This window comes from Nelumbo nucifera, chromosome 2 (genome assembly GCF_055504915.1).
Source record: "Nelumbo nucifera cultivar China Antique chromosome 2, China Antique-T2T, whole genome shotgun sequence".
Classification (NCBI taxonomy): domain Eukaryota; kingdom Viridiplantae; phylum Streptophyta; class Magnoliopsida; order Proteales; family Nelumbonaceae; genus Nelumbo; species Nelumbo nucifera.
Window position 1 is genome coordinate 35,192,827 of NC_142650.1, and position 17,542 is coordinate 35,210,368.

At 35.7% G+C, this 17,542-nt stretch overlaps 1 protein-coding gene across 2 annotated transcripts in view; it reads left to right on the top strand.

Moving 5' to 3' along the window:
* The window catches only part of LOC104612376 (Protein kinase superfamily protein), a 34,129-nt gene that overhangs the window by 8,490 nt on the left and 8,097 nt on the right, over positions 1–17,542 (top strand). For both annotated transcript variants that reach the window (XM_088899255.1, XM_088899256.1), the window contains exons 9-15: positions 2,256–2,324; positions 2,428–2,565; positions 2,645–2,715; positions 9,367–9,609; positions 16,394–16,509; positions 16,623–16,720; positions 16,801–16,842. In XM_088899255.1, the coding sequence (XP_088755381.1) occupies positions 2,256–2,324; positions 2,428–2,565; positions 2,645–2,715; positions 9,367–9,609; positions 16,394–16,509; positions 16,623–16,720; positions 16,801–16,842 (777 nt within the window). The remainder of the gene's footprint in view (positions 1–2,255; positions 2,325–2,427; positions 2,566–2,644; positions 2,716–9,366; positions 9,610–16,393; positions 16,510–16,622; positions 16,721–16,800; positions 16,843–17,542) is intronic.

The window sequence follows — 17,542 nt, forward strand, 5'->3', positions numbered from 1 at the left end:
GGGGCATGCATTAATTGACTAAGAACACCCATAGCATAAGCAATGTTTGGCTAGATCATGGACAAATATAAGAGCCTTCTCACAAGTCTCTGAAATTGCTTTACATCCTTGATAGGTTCACCACGACAATCACCTAGTTTGTTGTTTGGATCAATGGGAGAATCAACTAGCTTAATCCCTAGTTTTCCTATATCCTATAACAAATCTTGGATGTATTCTCTTTGAGAAAATATCCTCTTTTGTAAACGGGCCACTTTAATTCCAAGGAAATACCTCTAGGGACCTATATCCTTCACCTCAAATTGAGTGGCTAGGAACACCTTTAGCTTCTAAATTTAAATTTTCCAATCACTTGTCATCAATATTTCATCAACATACATTATTAGGGTTGCAATCTTTATTTCTCTTTTCACAAATAATGTATAATCAATTTGGCACCATTTGTAACCAATCTGCTGTACCAACTAGATGAAACTTGTTGAACCAAGCTCTTGGTGATTGCTTTATTCCATACAAGGACTTCTTTAACCTTTATATTTTTTGTTCTTTGCCTTGGGCACAAAAGCTAAGGGGTTGTACCACGTACACCTCTTCAAGATCGTTCAAGAAGGAAGTTTTAATATCTAATTGATGAATATCCAAATCAAGATTAGTAGCAAGTGAGAAAAGAACTCTGATGGAATTCATCTTAGAAAATGGAGCAAATGTTTGCATAATCTACTCCATACACCTGAGTAAACCCTTTTGCCACCAACCGGGCCTTGTACCTTTTTATTGTGCCATCATCCCTGTGCTTCATTATGAAGACCCACTTACGCCCTACCGGTTCCTTACCTTTAGGAAGATCCACTAACTCCCATGTACCATTTTTTTGTAAGGTGTTGATATCTTCTTTCATTGAAATTGTCCTTTTAGGTATTGATAGCGATTTTGCCACATTTTTAGGGATAGGTACATTGTCAATGGAAGAAAGGAAAGAACAAAAGGAGGATGAGATGTTGTCATGGGAGACAAAATAAGGGATATGAGGCTTAGTGGTACAAGACCCAACTCCCTTCCTTTGTGCAATAGGTATGCCTAAGTCATTAGTAGATTGTCTTTAGAGTATGATGGTTTAAACACTATAAAAAGGAGTTGAATGTAGTGAAGAGATTCAGGAGTTGTCATAAAACTAATCATATGGTTCCTATCACGAGAATTTTCTCTGGGCCTTGGTGTCATGGTTCTTGCAAAAGTTTTAAAGTTTATAATAGAAAATGTGTGAGAAAATGTTAAGGCTCTTCCGGGTTGGTTGAGGGAAAGTTAGGAGGTCTTGAGAAGGTTTGTCTTGTAATTGATCAAGAGATGGTGTGCCATCACTGCCATGGAAGAAAAGCAGATAGTTTTGTCCTGTAGTTGAAAGTTAGGAGAAGTCCTTGTAAGGGATTGAATAGAAAAACAAGAGAAAAAAAGGCAAATATAAAGAAATTAAATTCATATTTGGTACAATAGAATATAAAATTCTATGGTACTTTGTTTTGTGAAGATCTTTTTTCTCTACATGATTGAGAGAATGGAGTGTGGTGGAGCAGTGAGAGACCCTCTCTCTTTTTTCTTACTAGACATTTTTTAAAATTCTTAGTTGATCTATTTTAAGTTCTTTGATATAAATATTGTTTTTTCTATCTTATTCTTTGTTTTTTTTACACTTGTCTGATATTTTTATTTACAAGTTATAAATAATAGTCTAAGTGTTTTTTCCTTTTTGTCATGTTTTCTTGTTTATTAGTAGTGATTTAGGTAAACTTCCTTAAAGTTTCATATTTTTGTAGTCATTTCATTATGATAGAAATCAGAATGCAATCCTTAGGTAAATTAGCTAGTCCAATTGAATATGAATATTCAAATTCTTAATAGATTATTTTAAAAATTGAGTTCTGACATATATAGGTTGTAGTTTGGGTATAGTAGACTATTAATTGAATTCAGTCAAGTGTATGTAAATCAGATTCAAGATTGAATATACACCGGCCTAGCCATCATACTTGTTCTATTTTTTTCCTTAATTTAAGTTTGATTAGGCATACGTTTTCACCCCATCTCTCTTACTATGTATTGAAAGCACATTGGAAAACTCGAACTTTGGACAAGGGAGAAGCCCCCTTTTATGAAAGTTTTTCATTCATTCATATGCTTGGTTTTCATCTTTGTACTATCCAAGTGTGTGTTTTATAGCAACATCTAGTTTTTCATGCTTTGGTTGAAACTATGTTCAGATAGAATACAAACGAGGGATTAGTAGTTGGAACTTCAATATTGAAGACATGAAGGCACAAGCTTCACTGGTATAAGCATAATCCTTTTTTTCTTCTACTAAGCCTATTGAAATTTGTATTATTTTATAACTTTTTGTCTTGATAGATAGATTCTTATTTTATATTTTAACAGATTCAAGATAGTGAGGATACCATTGCTGAAAAAGAACGGGGGAGCTCGAGTTCCCCTTTTGGGCCTGATATGCAGGAAATGCAATCCCAAAGCCAGTCCTCTATTATGAGCCAATTTTTGAATGATTTTGGATATATGGTAAGTGTCAATCCTTGTTAGTCTTTTTGGCTGATATTATTTGGATTCTGAGGTTTTGTAATGACATGGGAATTTGCAGGAAGAAAATGAAGCAATGGAGAAACAACTAATTTCACTTCCATTATCTGACCTAACTATCAACGATATCAAGTATGATTTCTAAGATGCATGATTTTATAGTTCTTTCCTCTAATGCTATTATGATATCATGCGATTTAATTAGAATCCATTATCCATTGTATAGGTCCACTTAAATGATTTTCTATAGATGACTAAAGATGCAATAGTATGTGACTATACTATTTGTTATATAGTTTAGTTGTTTTTCTTGTTTGCTGTTTATGTTAAGACCAACTCCTTGAGTGGCATGCAATGATTAAGCTTCAAGGTAATGCAAAATTATGTGCCTATTGAACTAGATTGACACATGATATAATTTCATTTGACTATGCTTTGTGTAGGTAGGGTAAGGCTTAGATGGAGAACGGTCTCTTTGAAAGACAGAGAAAGGCCAAGAAGTGGGAAGATCGGCTTTCGGGGCAAGGATGCTAGGGTAAGGGATCGGAGTGAAGGAATGCTCGAGTGTTGGATGCTGAATGTTGAGTACCGAATGAATTTCAATACAATGAGGATTTCTATTTATGGGGGAGATCCCGAGATCCTAAAAAGTAGGAGATAAAGGTGCTTGTCTCCTATTGGGAAAGGGAATATTGGATTTGTTGTTAATCATTAAGTGCGCCACTGGGGTTTTGCCATGTGTCTCATGAGGATTTTCTTGAGGATCGGCTTTCTTCCCCTCAATATCCCTCATTACTCACATGTGATACTACCTCTCATGCACTTTATTTAATTGGTGTGGCATTTAGTGACGTCATTGCCCAGCGGGTTGTGTCCCGTTAACCCTATGTGGCGCTCCACCATGTCTTTTGATGGGCTATGGGTTTATTGCAGATTTGGGCACATGTGGGCCTCTTGCAAAGGGCTCAGCTCGGGTTTCTATTGGCTCGAGTCGCGAATGCGATCGTAGGCGTGCAACAAACCACGGGTTTATCGCAGTTCTGCGATGTGCTCTGTGAGTTCATCGTAGAACCTGTGATGCGTTGCAAGTTCAATGCAGTGGGGAAGTTGACTGTGGGTTGTTCGCATGCAACCCCGTGGTGTTAATTTAGTGTTTAATGTTCTTTGAGGGTCTGAGCAGACAATATATACCTACACTTTGTATTCCTATTGGCTTTATTAGATACTTTCTTGGCAAGCTAACCTAGGAGATGTTTGGGATTGTGGTGTTGTATTCCCATCACTATTCAGATCAGTATTTTAAAAGGCATGGCAGGCGTATGCCTAGAAGCGCACTTTTAGGCAAGGTGCCCCCAAAATGCCTTGAGGCGTATGCTAGAGGCACTGACACCTCTGAGGCATACGCCTCTGGTGCAAGAGGCATACACCTCATACGTTTTTTTCTTGAGGTTTTCTAGAGGTGTACACATCATGCGCCTCATGCACACCTAATGTAAAAGGACAAAAATAAAAAATAAAAAGAAAGAAAACAAGAAAAAAAAGGAAAGGAAACGAAATGCAAGGGGAAAAGAAAGCGGGCCAGGGTTATGCCTCTTGAGGAGGCTTACGCCTCCTTATCCCCCCTCCTCTTATGGAGGCCTCTTACGAGTTGAACTATGCCTTACACCTCTAGGTAGTGGAACACCTCGCATCACACCTCCGTGTTTTAAAACATTGCTTTAGATACTACTACGTTTGCACCAGATAGTTGTTTATGACCTGATGGTTAAAAATCTATTTGGGAACTGGTGTTTTAACCTCAAATTGTGGTACTACATTTAGCCCCTGACCCACTTTCTTTCTTTCTTTCTTTTTCTTTTCTTCTATCTTTTTACATGAGGCGTGCATGAGGCATGCATGAGGCATATGCCTCTAGCACGCCTCATGAAAAAAGTGCATGAGGCATACGCCTCTAGCACGCCTCATGAAAAAGCGCACGAGGCAGGGCTTATGCTTCCCATGACTTTTAAAACACCGATCTCCACCATCTTTGGGAAGGGAGATATATACCTAAATAGGGATTTCTTTCTTAAATATGTTTGACATGTTCCTAATTTTACCATTAATTTGTTATCTGTCTTTATGATTAAAAAAATTGAATTGTAATACTACAATGAACCTTTTTCTCTACTCATTATGTTTCTACTATAGGTTAATAAGGCAAACGATTGGTAGTGGTCATCCAGTTGGAGGCTTTTACTACCTCAATGATGACATCAATTCAGCTCTTTAGGCATCAAGTGATAGTATTTTAATCATAAGGAGTTGATTGCCAAAATTATCTTTGGCATGTTAGGCTAGGACATCTGTTAAGAGTCTTGTTTCTTGTGTTGTTTCTATTAAAGCCTGTGAATGAAGAAGAAAAAGAGGAGGAAAGAGGAATAAAAAGGTTGGGAAATCTGTCTTACATAGTAGAAAGCGAGAAGAAAGTAGAAGGAAGAATGTTTGGTCCTTTTCTGGAAAACTGGGTTGGAAGCAATATATGTAGCAACTTGATTATCACAAAACAACTTGATAGGCTTCTCTATAAGAATGTTTTTTTCTTCTCTTGAAGGAGATGTTTTAGTCATATCAACTTATAGGTGGTGTGGGCCATTGCTCTATATTCAACTTTAACACCACTAGCAACTACACTTTGCTCTTTTCCAACTAATGAGATTGCCATACAAAAAGGTACAGTACCCTGTAGTAGACCTTTTGTCCATTGAGGAACCCACCCAATTTGCATTGGAACATCCCTCTAAGGATAGTTCCCTCCCTTTCTTGTATAGTAATCCTCATCTTGGGGCACATTTTAAGTATCTTAATACTCTTAGAACACCTTCCTAGTGAATGATTGTGTGATTCTACATGAACTGACTCAGAACCCCTACATTGGAGATATTAGAATGAGTGATGCTGAGATAAATCAATTTTCCAACTAATCTCCTATAACTTTTAGGATCATTGAATGTCTCCCCTGACCATTGGTCATCTTCACATTAGGATCCATAGGGTTTTCAATTGGTTTAGCCCCTAGTACACTGATCTCATTCAACAAATCCAAGACATACTTGCGTTGTGACAAGGAGATTCTCCACTTTGAGTGGGTTACTTCAATACCCAGAAAATACTTCAAGGATCCTAAATCCTTGGTTTGAAAGTGTTGTTACAAAAACTATTTCAAATCATCTATCCCTCTAACATCACTACCAGTAATGACTATGCCATCAACATGCATTGTCAAAATGATTTTCCCAAATGTGGTATCTTTGCTGAAGACTGAATGATCAACTCCACATTGCTTGAGATGAAACTCATGCAACACTACTAAACCTAGTAAACCATGCCCATGTTGACTACTTGAGTCCATAGATTGTCTTGTAAAATTTACAAACAAACCCAGCCTCCCGCTAAGCAACATACCTAGGAGCTTGCTCCATGTATACCACGGGCCAATTAAACTAGGTAGCAAGAGAAATAATAACCCGTATAGATGACAACATAACAACTGGAGAGGTGTAGGAATAATCAACACCACAAGTCTGTGCTTAGCCTTTTTGTCACCAGTTGGGCTTTGAGCCTCTCAATGCTACCATCTTGTTTGTGTTTGGTTTTATACACTTACTTACAACCAACTGCTTGTTTCCCTGGGGGCAAGAGGGTAAGATTCCATGTGTGTTTAGACTAGAGAGCTTGAAATTCATCCTCCATTGCTTTTTTCCAATCAGGTGAGGCAAGAGCTTCTTGAATAGACCTAGGAATAGTGACATAAGGTAAAAGAGACATAAATTTCTAACAAGCAATAGATAAGCGAATAAGAGAACAATAACGAGAGATGTGATAGTTAGTACAAGAATATTTTCCCTTATGTATAACAATTGGAAGATTAATATCTAATGGAGGATCCATTAATGGTTCTGATCCTGGTGGAGGAGCAAAAGATAGAGTTTGATCCAATATAGAGATTGGTGCAAGCTCTCGAGCACATTTAATGTACACTATGAATTGATGGTCAAACAAGCTCCTAAATGGTGGGAAGAGAGATAGCACATCACCTAAAGCAGATGGAAGAGGATTAGAGGGAATCTCGTTCATAAAAATAAGGAAGACTCTCAAAGGAGGTGACATCAGGAACAAAAAATGACCTATGGAGGATAGGATCATAACATTTGTACCCTTTTTGTGTGCGAGAGTAGCGCTAGAAGATACACCAAACTGCTTGGGTTTCAAGTTTATCATGTCTAGGGTGCAAACGATGGACAAAACAACTGGAACCAAAATCATGTGGAGGAAGACAAAATGGGGAATTTGGAATAATAAGGCACAAGCTATCTCAATAATGTGTCAATTGATCAAGAAACATGAAATGAGAACAGTGTCGCTCCAATAGGTTTTAGGAACAACATTTGGAGTAATAAGGCATGAGATATCTCAATAATATGTTCATTCTTCTATTTTGCCACACCATTTTACTAAGGAGTGTGGGAACAAGAAGATTGATGTATAATTCCATGGGTTTCAAAATAAGATTGAAAGGGATTATGAAAAATACTCATTTTCATTATCAGAACGAAAGACTTTAATACAAACACCAAACTGATTTCAAATTTAAGCATGGAATGAGAGGAAAATAAAGAACCATTTTGAACATTCTTTCATTAAATATATCAATGTCATTCTTGAATGATCATCAATGAAAGTTACAAAATATCAAAATCCATTGTAAGATGACAACACACAACTGAGACCCTAAACATTTGAATTAACAAGATCAAAAGGACTTTAGACTCTATTATCTTCCCTAGGAACAAAAGTAACTTTATGATGCTTGCTAAGCTGATATGTTTCATAGTCCAACTAAGACAGTAACGAAAAATTAGGGACTAATTTCTTCAAGATCCAAAGCGAAGGATGACGCAAACAGCAATACCATTGGTGAGGAGTAAGAGAAGAATGAAGCGCTCTCGTGGACCATCGGCATCTAGATGGTACAATCCTCTATCTTCATGACCTCCACAAATCATCTTCCCCGTTGTAAGATCTTGAAAAGCACAGTATGAGGGAAAGAAGGTGACTAAACAATTTAATGCCTTAGTAAGTTTACTTACAAACAAGAGACTAAAGGGAAACTTAGAAATGTAAAAAATAGAGTTAAGATTAATATCAAAACCAAGCAAAACATTACCAGTACCATTAATGGGAGAGGAAGTTCAATTAGCTAAAGTAATAGTCTGTACAATGGGTCAATCCTATCACTATGATCACCCACTCAAGTGAATTCTTAGACAGCCCCAACATACCTAGGTATTTGACCCTTAATGGATCATACTGGTTGGCATATCAAAGACAACCCAATCCAACACCTAGTGTAGTACCATAATCAAGTCTGGGGTTATGTGTAACTTTCCAGTTTTGCCCATCTATTTGCAAGGTCCAAGTCATAACTGGAAATTGGTTCGGGTTCAGTGCTTCTAATAAACACCCACTGGTTGTTCTTGGGGTCTAACCCTAATAGTTGAGACAAGCTACTCCAATTCCTTAGCAGTGCACTAGTGTCAGCCTTGTCAAGATAAACTCTCCAAGTCTATCCAATGACTGAGAATATTCTAAACTAATACGAGTCTCTTAAGTGTTCAGTTTAAGGGGTAATGCACAGAAACATACCAATATTAACATGAAACAACAATGTATTTTATTCATTTACAAATAAATGTTTATGCACATCAAGCTTATTGGAGCTAAGGGCATACGCTATCTAACAATTATATCTTTACATAGTTGTAACTTATATAAATAATAAGAGGAGTTGGTCATGTAATCAACTCAGCTATTCATTCAAAAACTTATTCTTCTTCTCCTTTCTTGTATTTTCTTTCTTTTGTACACTTTTCTATTTCTAGTGGTTATAGACTTTGGTTGCATTTGGCACTCCTTATTTTAAGGACTTATCTCCTTTTTGCAGTTAAAAACTCAGTTTTCATAAGGTCATTTTAACAGAAAAAAGGAGATAAGTCCTTAAAGTAAGGAATGCCAAATGCAGCTTCAGAGCTCTTGGAGGGTGTGAAAAAAATATCCAGATTAATGTTGCAAAATTTGAGTTTAAAGGTTAGCCCAACGTTGATGACTATTGTGACTGAATAGCTTCTTTACAAGCTTCCTTTAAATGGAAAATCTCTTCAATAAAATAAAAGTATAATTTCTTGTTAACTTGTTACTAAACTTGAGAGTGATGCTTTTGTTTGATCGCTAGCAACAATATCAGTGGACCTGGGGAAGAGAATTTGCTAAGAGTACATGGATAGACATGAAGTAGAAAGTTGATGAAAATTTTCTGCTCCTAATGTTTTTCTCTTACTTGAATGATGTTTTGTTCATTTGTATTTTCTTTCTAAAATTCTCTTAAAGAAATGCAAGGTTTTTTATGTGAATATTCATAATCTTATAATGATTTTACTCATTCTTTTTCATGAAAGGATGAGATTACATATAGTTTAAGGCTTAAGCCTTAATGCTTGATGCTTGTGATTCCCTTTGAATGTCCTAGCTCATTGTTTCATACCTTTGACTTTTGAAACATCGATTTTGATAGTTAACCTCTTATTTACTCGTGTAGTTTTAGTTACATGCATCTTACTTCCAGCTGTTGTTGTCTATGGCTGGATAGCCATATTAGATTATAATTATATCTATCTATCTATATGCACCTATATATGTTATTAGTATTCTTACTGACCACACTATTATTGATTTACATTTGTCTAGAGTTGGATGTGATAAATCTGAGGATGACTTAAGTACTGGTGGATCAAGTTGTGAACAAAATATTTCAGATAATGGTTTTCAATATCATGACGATCGTGTTGAAACATTTTTGACTGAAAAGTGTGACTTGGAGAATAGTGGAAGGTATTCAGAGGTTTTAGTTAACCATCCATGTAACAAAAAGGGAGGTTCTTGCAGTACCAACTTACCAGATGCTGCCATTTCCCCAACGAAAGGAGATAGGTTTGATATTTTATCCATATAATCATTTCAGGCATGATTAAGTGTATACACTTGCTTTGTTCTAGTTAATAGACATATTCATAACAATGATATAATATAGCTAGTGGTGCAAATTGCTTCTATCTTCCTTGCTTGATCTTTTATTTTATCCCCATTGATTTTCCCTCTACAATGTTTCTGGTTTTTTTTTTTTTTGGTAAATGTTTTTGAAGTTACTGTTTATTCTTTTCTAATCTCAAGATGAAAACCTTGTGTGAAAATTTATAATCTTTAAGTTTTTCAGTAACGAAGCTTTATATTCTTGTAAGAACATATGATTCCTGGATCATTGTTTAAAATGTTAGCATCAGTTGTAATATCCAGTCATCTGAACATAGAACAAGATGAATGAGAGACCCATCGAACTCCATTGGCTCTGTTACCAAGTTTGAGCAGTAATACTAGAAAAAAATACAACAAGATGAATGAGAGAGAACAATAGACTTCAGTGATTTGGTTCACCGAAGTTCCTTGTATTTATAGATAGAGTACAGCCTAGAGATCATGTTAATCTGAAACTACAAGAGGTAGCTATCTCTTAGTATCCTTATCCAATCTAGATATGGAACTGGAATCCAAGTTAGATCTGGAACTGAGTACATTATTACCGCCAATACTATGAATGACCCATTCTCGAACAGTGGTAGTAATATCAACAGAAGAATGTTTCCCCATGCTTCCAAACATGGTGAACTCCACATATTCTTGTACAATGAAAGGGGGATTGAATCTGTGGAAGATGGGATCAATAAATGGAAACTCATTTATATCATTTTTGCTAGATCATCAATAGTGTATCGAAGGTGTCTTTAGAATATACTGAATCAGATAGCTATCTTTCTTCTGACGTAGCAATGGGAATTTCCATCAGTATCAAAAAGAAGTGGTACATAATTCCTTTCTTCCTTTTTTTTTGTGTTGCTTGTTGATACAAAAACATGTGCCATTCAATAGAAAATTCTGGGTAAGGTGTGCAAGATTTAGGGTGAGGTTCAAAGGAGGAGAAATCATCATGTGGGGTATGCATATGGAAATAAATAATTTTTGTCAACATTTTTGAACTACGTCTCTTTCATGATAGGAGATGGAGCAAGTATAAGGTTTTGGGAAGATGATTGGTGGAGCATTGGCAGTTTTTGTGATTTGTGTCCAAGACAATAAGATTGAGCAGGAAGAATATATCTATTGATGTTTTTTTTTTTTTCTTGAAAAGGAAGAATATATCTATTTATGATTGTTATGTGTTAATTCAAGTAGGAATGATGTATTCTCTGTGAAGTCCTTTTATAAAGCATTTGCGAGGAATTAGGAGGAGAAGTCGGATGTGAGGAGTGCTTAGGGGAATCCTGTTCACCTCAGGGTGGAGGCTTTTGCTCGACTAGTTTCTTTAGATGGTATTCTTACTCAACATCATATAAAAAGCTGGGTAATTCAATTAGCAGGGAGGACCGGGAGGTATTACTTATGTTTGGGCAAGGAGGAGAATGTGATGCATCTATGTTTTGAGTGTTTCTTCTCAAAGTACATATGGGGATATTTCTTTAGTTTTTAGTTTAGATATGTGGGAGCTAAAATCTCCAAAAGAAAGTTTTGCTTGTTTGCCTACTTTGAAAGGAAAAAAAAAATGATTGTTTACAGTTGTGTTTCTTTTGCTATATGTTCGAAAATATGGGAAAAAAACAGAAGAATTTTTGAAGACAAGTCAAAATGCAAGGATTAGATTGTATCATCCAATGGGAAAAAATTTGTGGAATTGATTCTAATATTGCTAAATTTTGAGGGGGTGTCAAAGGATTCTCTTGGAAATGGTTATTAGTCATCCTTAGAGATGTATTCATTGGGCTGATTTTGTTGCATTTGATGTTTCTTTGATGTAATATTTTCTCGTCTTTTGTGTTGGTGATTTCTCGCCACCCTATGGATGTACTTTTTTATAAATAAATGAATTTTTTTTTGTTATTAATTACCAAAAATTTTAAAGTAAGAAGAGGCTTCAAATTTATTATGCAAAAATTATGTTGATGTAAAGCATAATCATCAATGAACAACAAAAAGTTTCTAAAGCCCAAACAAGATGAAATAGGGTGTGGTCTCCATACATCCACATTTACTATATTAAAGGTTGCATTAAAAACATTGTTACTAACTAAAAAAAAGGGCAAAATAGTACTTTTGCTCTAAACAACTAGTACAAGTATTGGCAAAGATGACAAGATTGGAGAGGTTGGAAGAGGAAAATAATCTTATAAAGGAGGGGAGAACAGTGAGGGAGGTTTTAAGGATGGAGTAAGAGAAGTTAATTCATTAAGAACTTGGAGGCAGATATAAAGGGCTTTGTTGTTAAAAGGGGGTGATAAGAACACTTCTTAATTTTAATATTTTGTTAGAGGGAGAAGGTGGAACAGAATATCCAACCACAAAAACTCCATAAAACCAATGTCTATATACCATAAAGATTCCACCTAAGAATGCAACCTTAGAATACCATTGATGGACAGAATAAACTTACTATAAACTAGCCTCCATACAGTCCTCTTCGAACTGTTGAGTAGAGGGATAATAGCATACCACAAAAACAGAAAATACCCAACACCAACTGAGGCATGAAATCCTCCTTTTTCAAGGGAAAACAGTCCTACTTTCCTCCTTTTGGGTCTACTCAAAGTAGAAGGAGAAACTGGTTCACGTTGAATTTAGAGAGAACCCAAAAATATGCCCAAGTGATCACTGGTGCTCCGATACCATGTGATCAGCTGCCTTAAATAGAGAGAAAAAGGAAGAAAAACAAGAGACAAATAGTTCTAAATTAAATTAGATTTGAAAAGAATGAAGAAGTAGAGACAAGAGAGTCAAAAGAAATAGGGCTAATGAGCAAAAGAGATCGAATGTACTGTTAATCTCAACTGTCACCCACTTTTATTTTCCTTGTAATGAAAAGTAAAACCTTAATTGATGCCCACTTTTTCAACTTCTAACAAGTTTATATAGACTTGCTTGGAACAAACCCTCAAGCTGAGTAATTGCCAAAAAAAAAATTACAATGAATCACAATAACAAGATTCATGAACTATTCTAGAGAAGTGAGATTTAGAAAGTAGAAAAGACATGAAGAAACTCAAAAGACTTGGAAATAATGTATTTTTGGAATCCTGCAGTCAGCACTACACCCCTCAAGAAAAATGCCCATAAACTTGCATAGAAAACTCCAAATCCTGCTCCATTTGTTCTGTTGCAAAGTAGATTCAGAGTGCTATTCATAAAAAGGAAAAAGTAGATTCAGAGTGTTCTAGAGACATATAGCTTTCCCACCAAGGTTGAGCTGCAAAATGACCACAAAATAGCCCCTACATCTATCGCTACACATTTTTCAGAAAAAACCCTGTATAGAAATTTAAGCCTACATAAGTCCTTTTTTGTGCATGTGGACATTCTGGTGTCAAACACCCTTACTTACCACCATGCTTCCACTATGCTTCTTTGTTACTATCCTTTTGATAAACCTCCAATATGCATTGTCAAAACATATTTCTTTTGAAATAATCCTATTGTTCTTTAAATAGCCATCCTAAACCCTAGTGAAAATTCTTGCAAATAAGGATGCTTATAAACCTCATTTCCTTTATGAAGCCCTGAGAGCTTGTAAGGCTGTAGGTGCTTATCTTTCTTTGGATTCAACTTCTCAATCATAGATGTAGCCACTATATTTGTACAACTTTCAATAAAAGATCATACAACTTTCCATCAGAAGTGCATCTTGTGTGGAAGATATTCTGTTGAAACCAACTCCTTAGATCAGCATAGATAACTTATTTTTCTTTTTCCAACTCCTTAGATCTTCCTTGGTCTCTTCTTCAATATCTTTTTCGTCAAAGATGGGAGGACTATCCCAATTAACATATTCTTCCTCAACAAATATTGTTGATGAAAATGGCCACACAAGACTATCATTGTAGTCTTAAACTCAATTGAAAAAATACAAAAGGAGTTCTTATGGTGAGTCAAAGGGTTTGAAAAGAAATTTCACTTAGTAAATTGGGATATGGTCTACAAGTAAAATAAAGACGGAGGTTTGGGAATCAAAAAATTTGAAGCATTTCAGTAAAGCTCTTCTAGGAAAATGGCTGTAGAGATTTGGATTGGAGAGGGAGGCTCTTATGAGGAGGGTGACTGATATGGACAGAAAAAAATAAATTACATGCATCACTTCAAGTGTATAGAAATAAGCACAAGAAATACCAAAATGAAAACAACAAAACAAGTTATATTTTTAGGGATTTCAGACCTAAACTTGAAGTAAAACTCCTCCTGGAATAGTTTTGCTATAATAACCATGACATCAATCTGGCCTCCCACACGGACATGCAGTGACAGAGGGATTGGAAGGTGCCAAAGTGGGTCGAATCCTCAAAATCCAAGCTTCCAATACTTTAAGACCCTAGTTGGAGCTGAATTACAGCTCAAACAAGAGAGAAAGAAACAAAAAAGACCCCTACAGAAATAACTCCCTTCTCCTTTACAAGACCCAATTGCTTGTTGGAGAATCCAATTAAAATATTTACACATAAGCCCCTATAATGTTTACCTCTCACAAGCAACTCCTTAAGAACAAAACCAACTTCAAATGAACCCCAAAAGATATCTTTTGTTACAAAATGACCCAAGAGACCAAAACCCAACACCCATCTGACCTTGACCATAATCTGAATTATAAAATGACAAAATACCCCTGAATGCAAACTTCCAATAAGGCTACTCAAAAACAACAAATTGGGATCCTACTACAAAAAAAAAAATACAAATACAGAGTACATTCATATTTTTCTTCTGTTTTTTTTTCCTTTTTTACTCTTTTCCTTCTTTTTTTTTTTTGGCCTCATCATTGGTGCCTTGCAAATATGGGCTGATTGGGTTTGGGTGGAATTCCATAGAAGCGAAGACCTCTTATGGAGTGAGTGTTTGTAAGGAAATTGTGTATTTCCAATGGGATTTCCTCAACTTAGTGTCTTTCAAATTTGGAGATGGTTTAATAATCAAATTTTGGGAAGATGAATAGTTAGGTATTGGAAAATTGTGTTTCCAATTGGCTTTCGTCAACTTAGTGTCTTTCAAAATTTGCCTATGGTTGCATAGGTTGGGTATGAATAATAGTTATGTTGTAGAGAATTTTGATTGGTAAATTCAAGAGTGTATGGATCTACTTGCAAAACTCCAATTAGCTGAAATACAGGTGGAAATGAAGGATTCAAGGTGGTGGAAAGAATCTTGAAATGGCCCGTTCTTAGTCAAATTTTCTATCAGGCTATATCAAGGACTTATGGGAACCCTTTTCCTCCAAGGGTGGAAGCTTTTGAATGGCTAGTGGTGTTAGATAGCATCTTGACATTAAATCATCTTCAAAATAGAGGTTTTCACTTGGCTAGCAGAGCTATTTATGTGAGAATGCAGAGGGGAATGTCAAACATTTGTTTATTGAATGCCCTTACTCTAAGTTCATCTGGGACTTCTTCTTTCATTTCTGAAAGACTTGCTAGATGGATCCTTGTTCGGATGAGGAGTTTTTTTCTAGGTGGCCAAGTGTGAGGGGAAATGTCAAGGCAAAGATTGCTTGGAGCTGCATTCCTTTTGTTGTTTGTTGGGAAGTTTGGAAATAAAGGAATAGGATAATCTTTGAAGAGGAAGCTAGATCAATGGACCATATCGCTTTACTCTGTGGTAAAAGGATCATGGATTGTGATCTCATTCTCCTAGAGTTTGAAGGGGTTACAAAAGAAGATCTTGGTGCAGGATTTTGGAACAATCTTGAGTTGGCTTAAAATTTGTATATACTCTTGCTTTCTGTATTTTATCTTTCTCCTTAGAGTGCCTATTTTTGTTTTGCATTGTATATCTAGTGATCTCTCATCACCATCAAATGTACTTTCTTTTTCTATCAATAAATTTTAGTTTTACTTATTACCAAAAAATAGTATGAAGCCAATCAACAAACTCATCTGGTTTGGTTTTACCTTCAAACTTTGGAAATGCCAATTTGAAGTTAAAATCTTATTGGAAGCCATTGTTCCTTCAAGCGTGATGATAGGGAAAAGACTCTCCAATCACCATTTCATGGTAGAAGAAGTCAATCTCTTCTCCATCCTCATGAGATAATTCATCCTTTGAATCATAATGTGACTCATCACGAGTCAAAGCTTCAAAGTGCTCTAGATGTTCTTGTAGTTGTTGTACTTGCCTCCTCAATTCATACATTTTGACATCATTGAGGTCTTGTTTTTTTGGAGGATCAGCATGTCACCACAACCATGTCCATGAACCATTGGAGTAAACTAAGAGTGTTAAAATCCAAAGGAACAAATGAAGCTCTAATACCAACTTGATTCTAGAAAAATCTCACACAATGGGGTTGAGGAGAGAGATGCAAGAGAGAACTCAAATAGAAAAGTTTGCCGCTCTAAAGAATCCACCAAAGAGATATAAGAAAAAGTTATAGTAAAAGGAGCTTGTTATGCATTGTCCCACCAAATCAATTGTTAAAAATACCTTAAGTTGATACTTAGAAATACCATAACTTAATAAAGAGCCTCAATGAATGAATGCCAAATAGTAAGCAGAAGATTGGATTGTTTGTTGTAGTTGTTAGTACAAATTTTGCACATGCACTTTTAGTCTCATGATGTATTTTCTAGTTGATTCCATTTTCACTTTGTAATATGGGGAATACAAGTATTTATTTCATAGCCTTTTTCAGTGATAAGGAGCAAAACAATCCTGAGAACTCTGTGATCTGCAATAATGGCATAATGGCTCCACCAGCGGTAGATGATGTACCTTCTGGAACATTTTCTAAAGCATCTAAATTGGCAGGCATGCTTGCATATATTCCTTTCCTTTTTCTTCAATTACTCTCAACCAGACTAATACAATTGAAATTTTCTTTACTGCATACCTTCTTACTTAACTGAACTGGTTTATTTCAGCAACAAATGGTGAAGATGTTGATGAAAAAGCCAAGCGGCCAGTTGTCCAGCAAAAAGGACGTTTCAAGGTGACATCTGAGAATATTGAGCTAGAAAAGGTAAGTTTCCTATTATTATTCATGGTTTTGGACCCACATGTCTTCAGCAATTTGAATTAGCTTTGTCATTCATTTCTCAGGTGCTTCCATCCCCTATATTACAGAAGAGCCACAGTGTACAGGTTAGTAGTTCAATCCACTGGTTACATTATCTCTTATGCTTAGGTATGTTTTCTGACTCATATTTTTATTACTTGTGATTTCTTCTATTCTATTTCTTTAAAAACAACCACCCAATGAATATCAAGTCTTCTCTCTAACATGTACACTATTGTACATAAATTTGAACAGCAAATGCTAGCAAAAGAGGCTAGTCATCATGGAGTCCTTAAATCACTAAAGGACAAAACGTGTGCTCAACAAGCCCATGTATATTTTGTCCTTTTGTGCGACTGCATGATGCATAATATCAATGATGATAGCACTGGTCAAATATGAACATATCTGAGTGTGAAAGCATGCGCAATTCCCTATATGTAGCAAATGTCATATTATGAAGTGTATGAATTTATGTATAATCTTCCATGGGTTCAAGAATCGATGGAACAAAACAACTAGATGCCTTCTTAGCAGAGATAGAATCAAGAAATTTGAAATGGATTGCAAGCTTGTAATTGTTAATCCATGAGAAAGAGAAGAGACAAGAAGAAAGCCAATAGTCCAGATCTGTTAGGGTTGATCAATCTAATTGAACCAATTCAAAGAGAAAGAATTTATATTAATAATGTGAATGGACTAGATTGTCCTTACAAAAGAAATAAAAGAAAAGATATGTACACTAATGTACACACCTACTAGATTACAAGAAAGAAAAGTAAAATT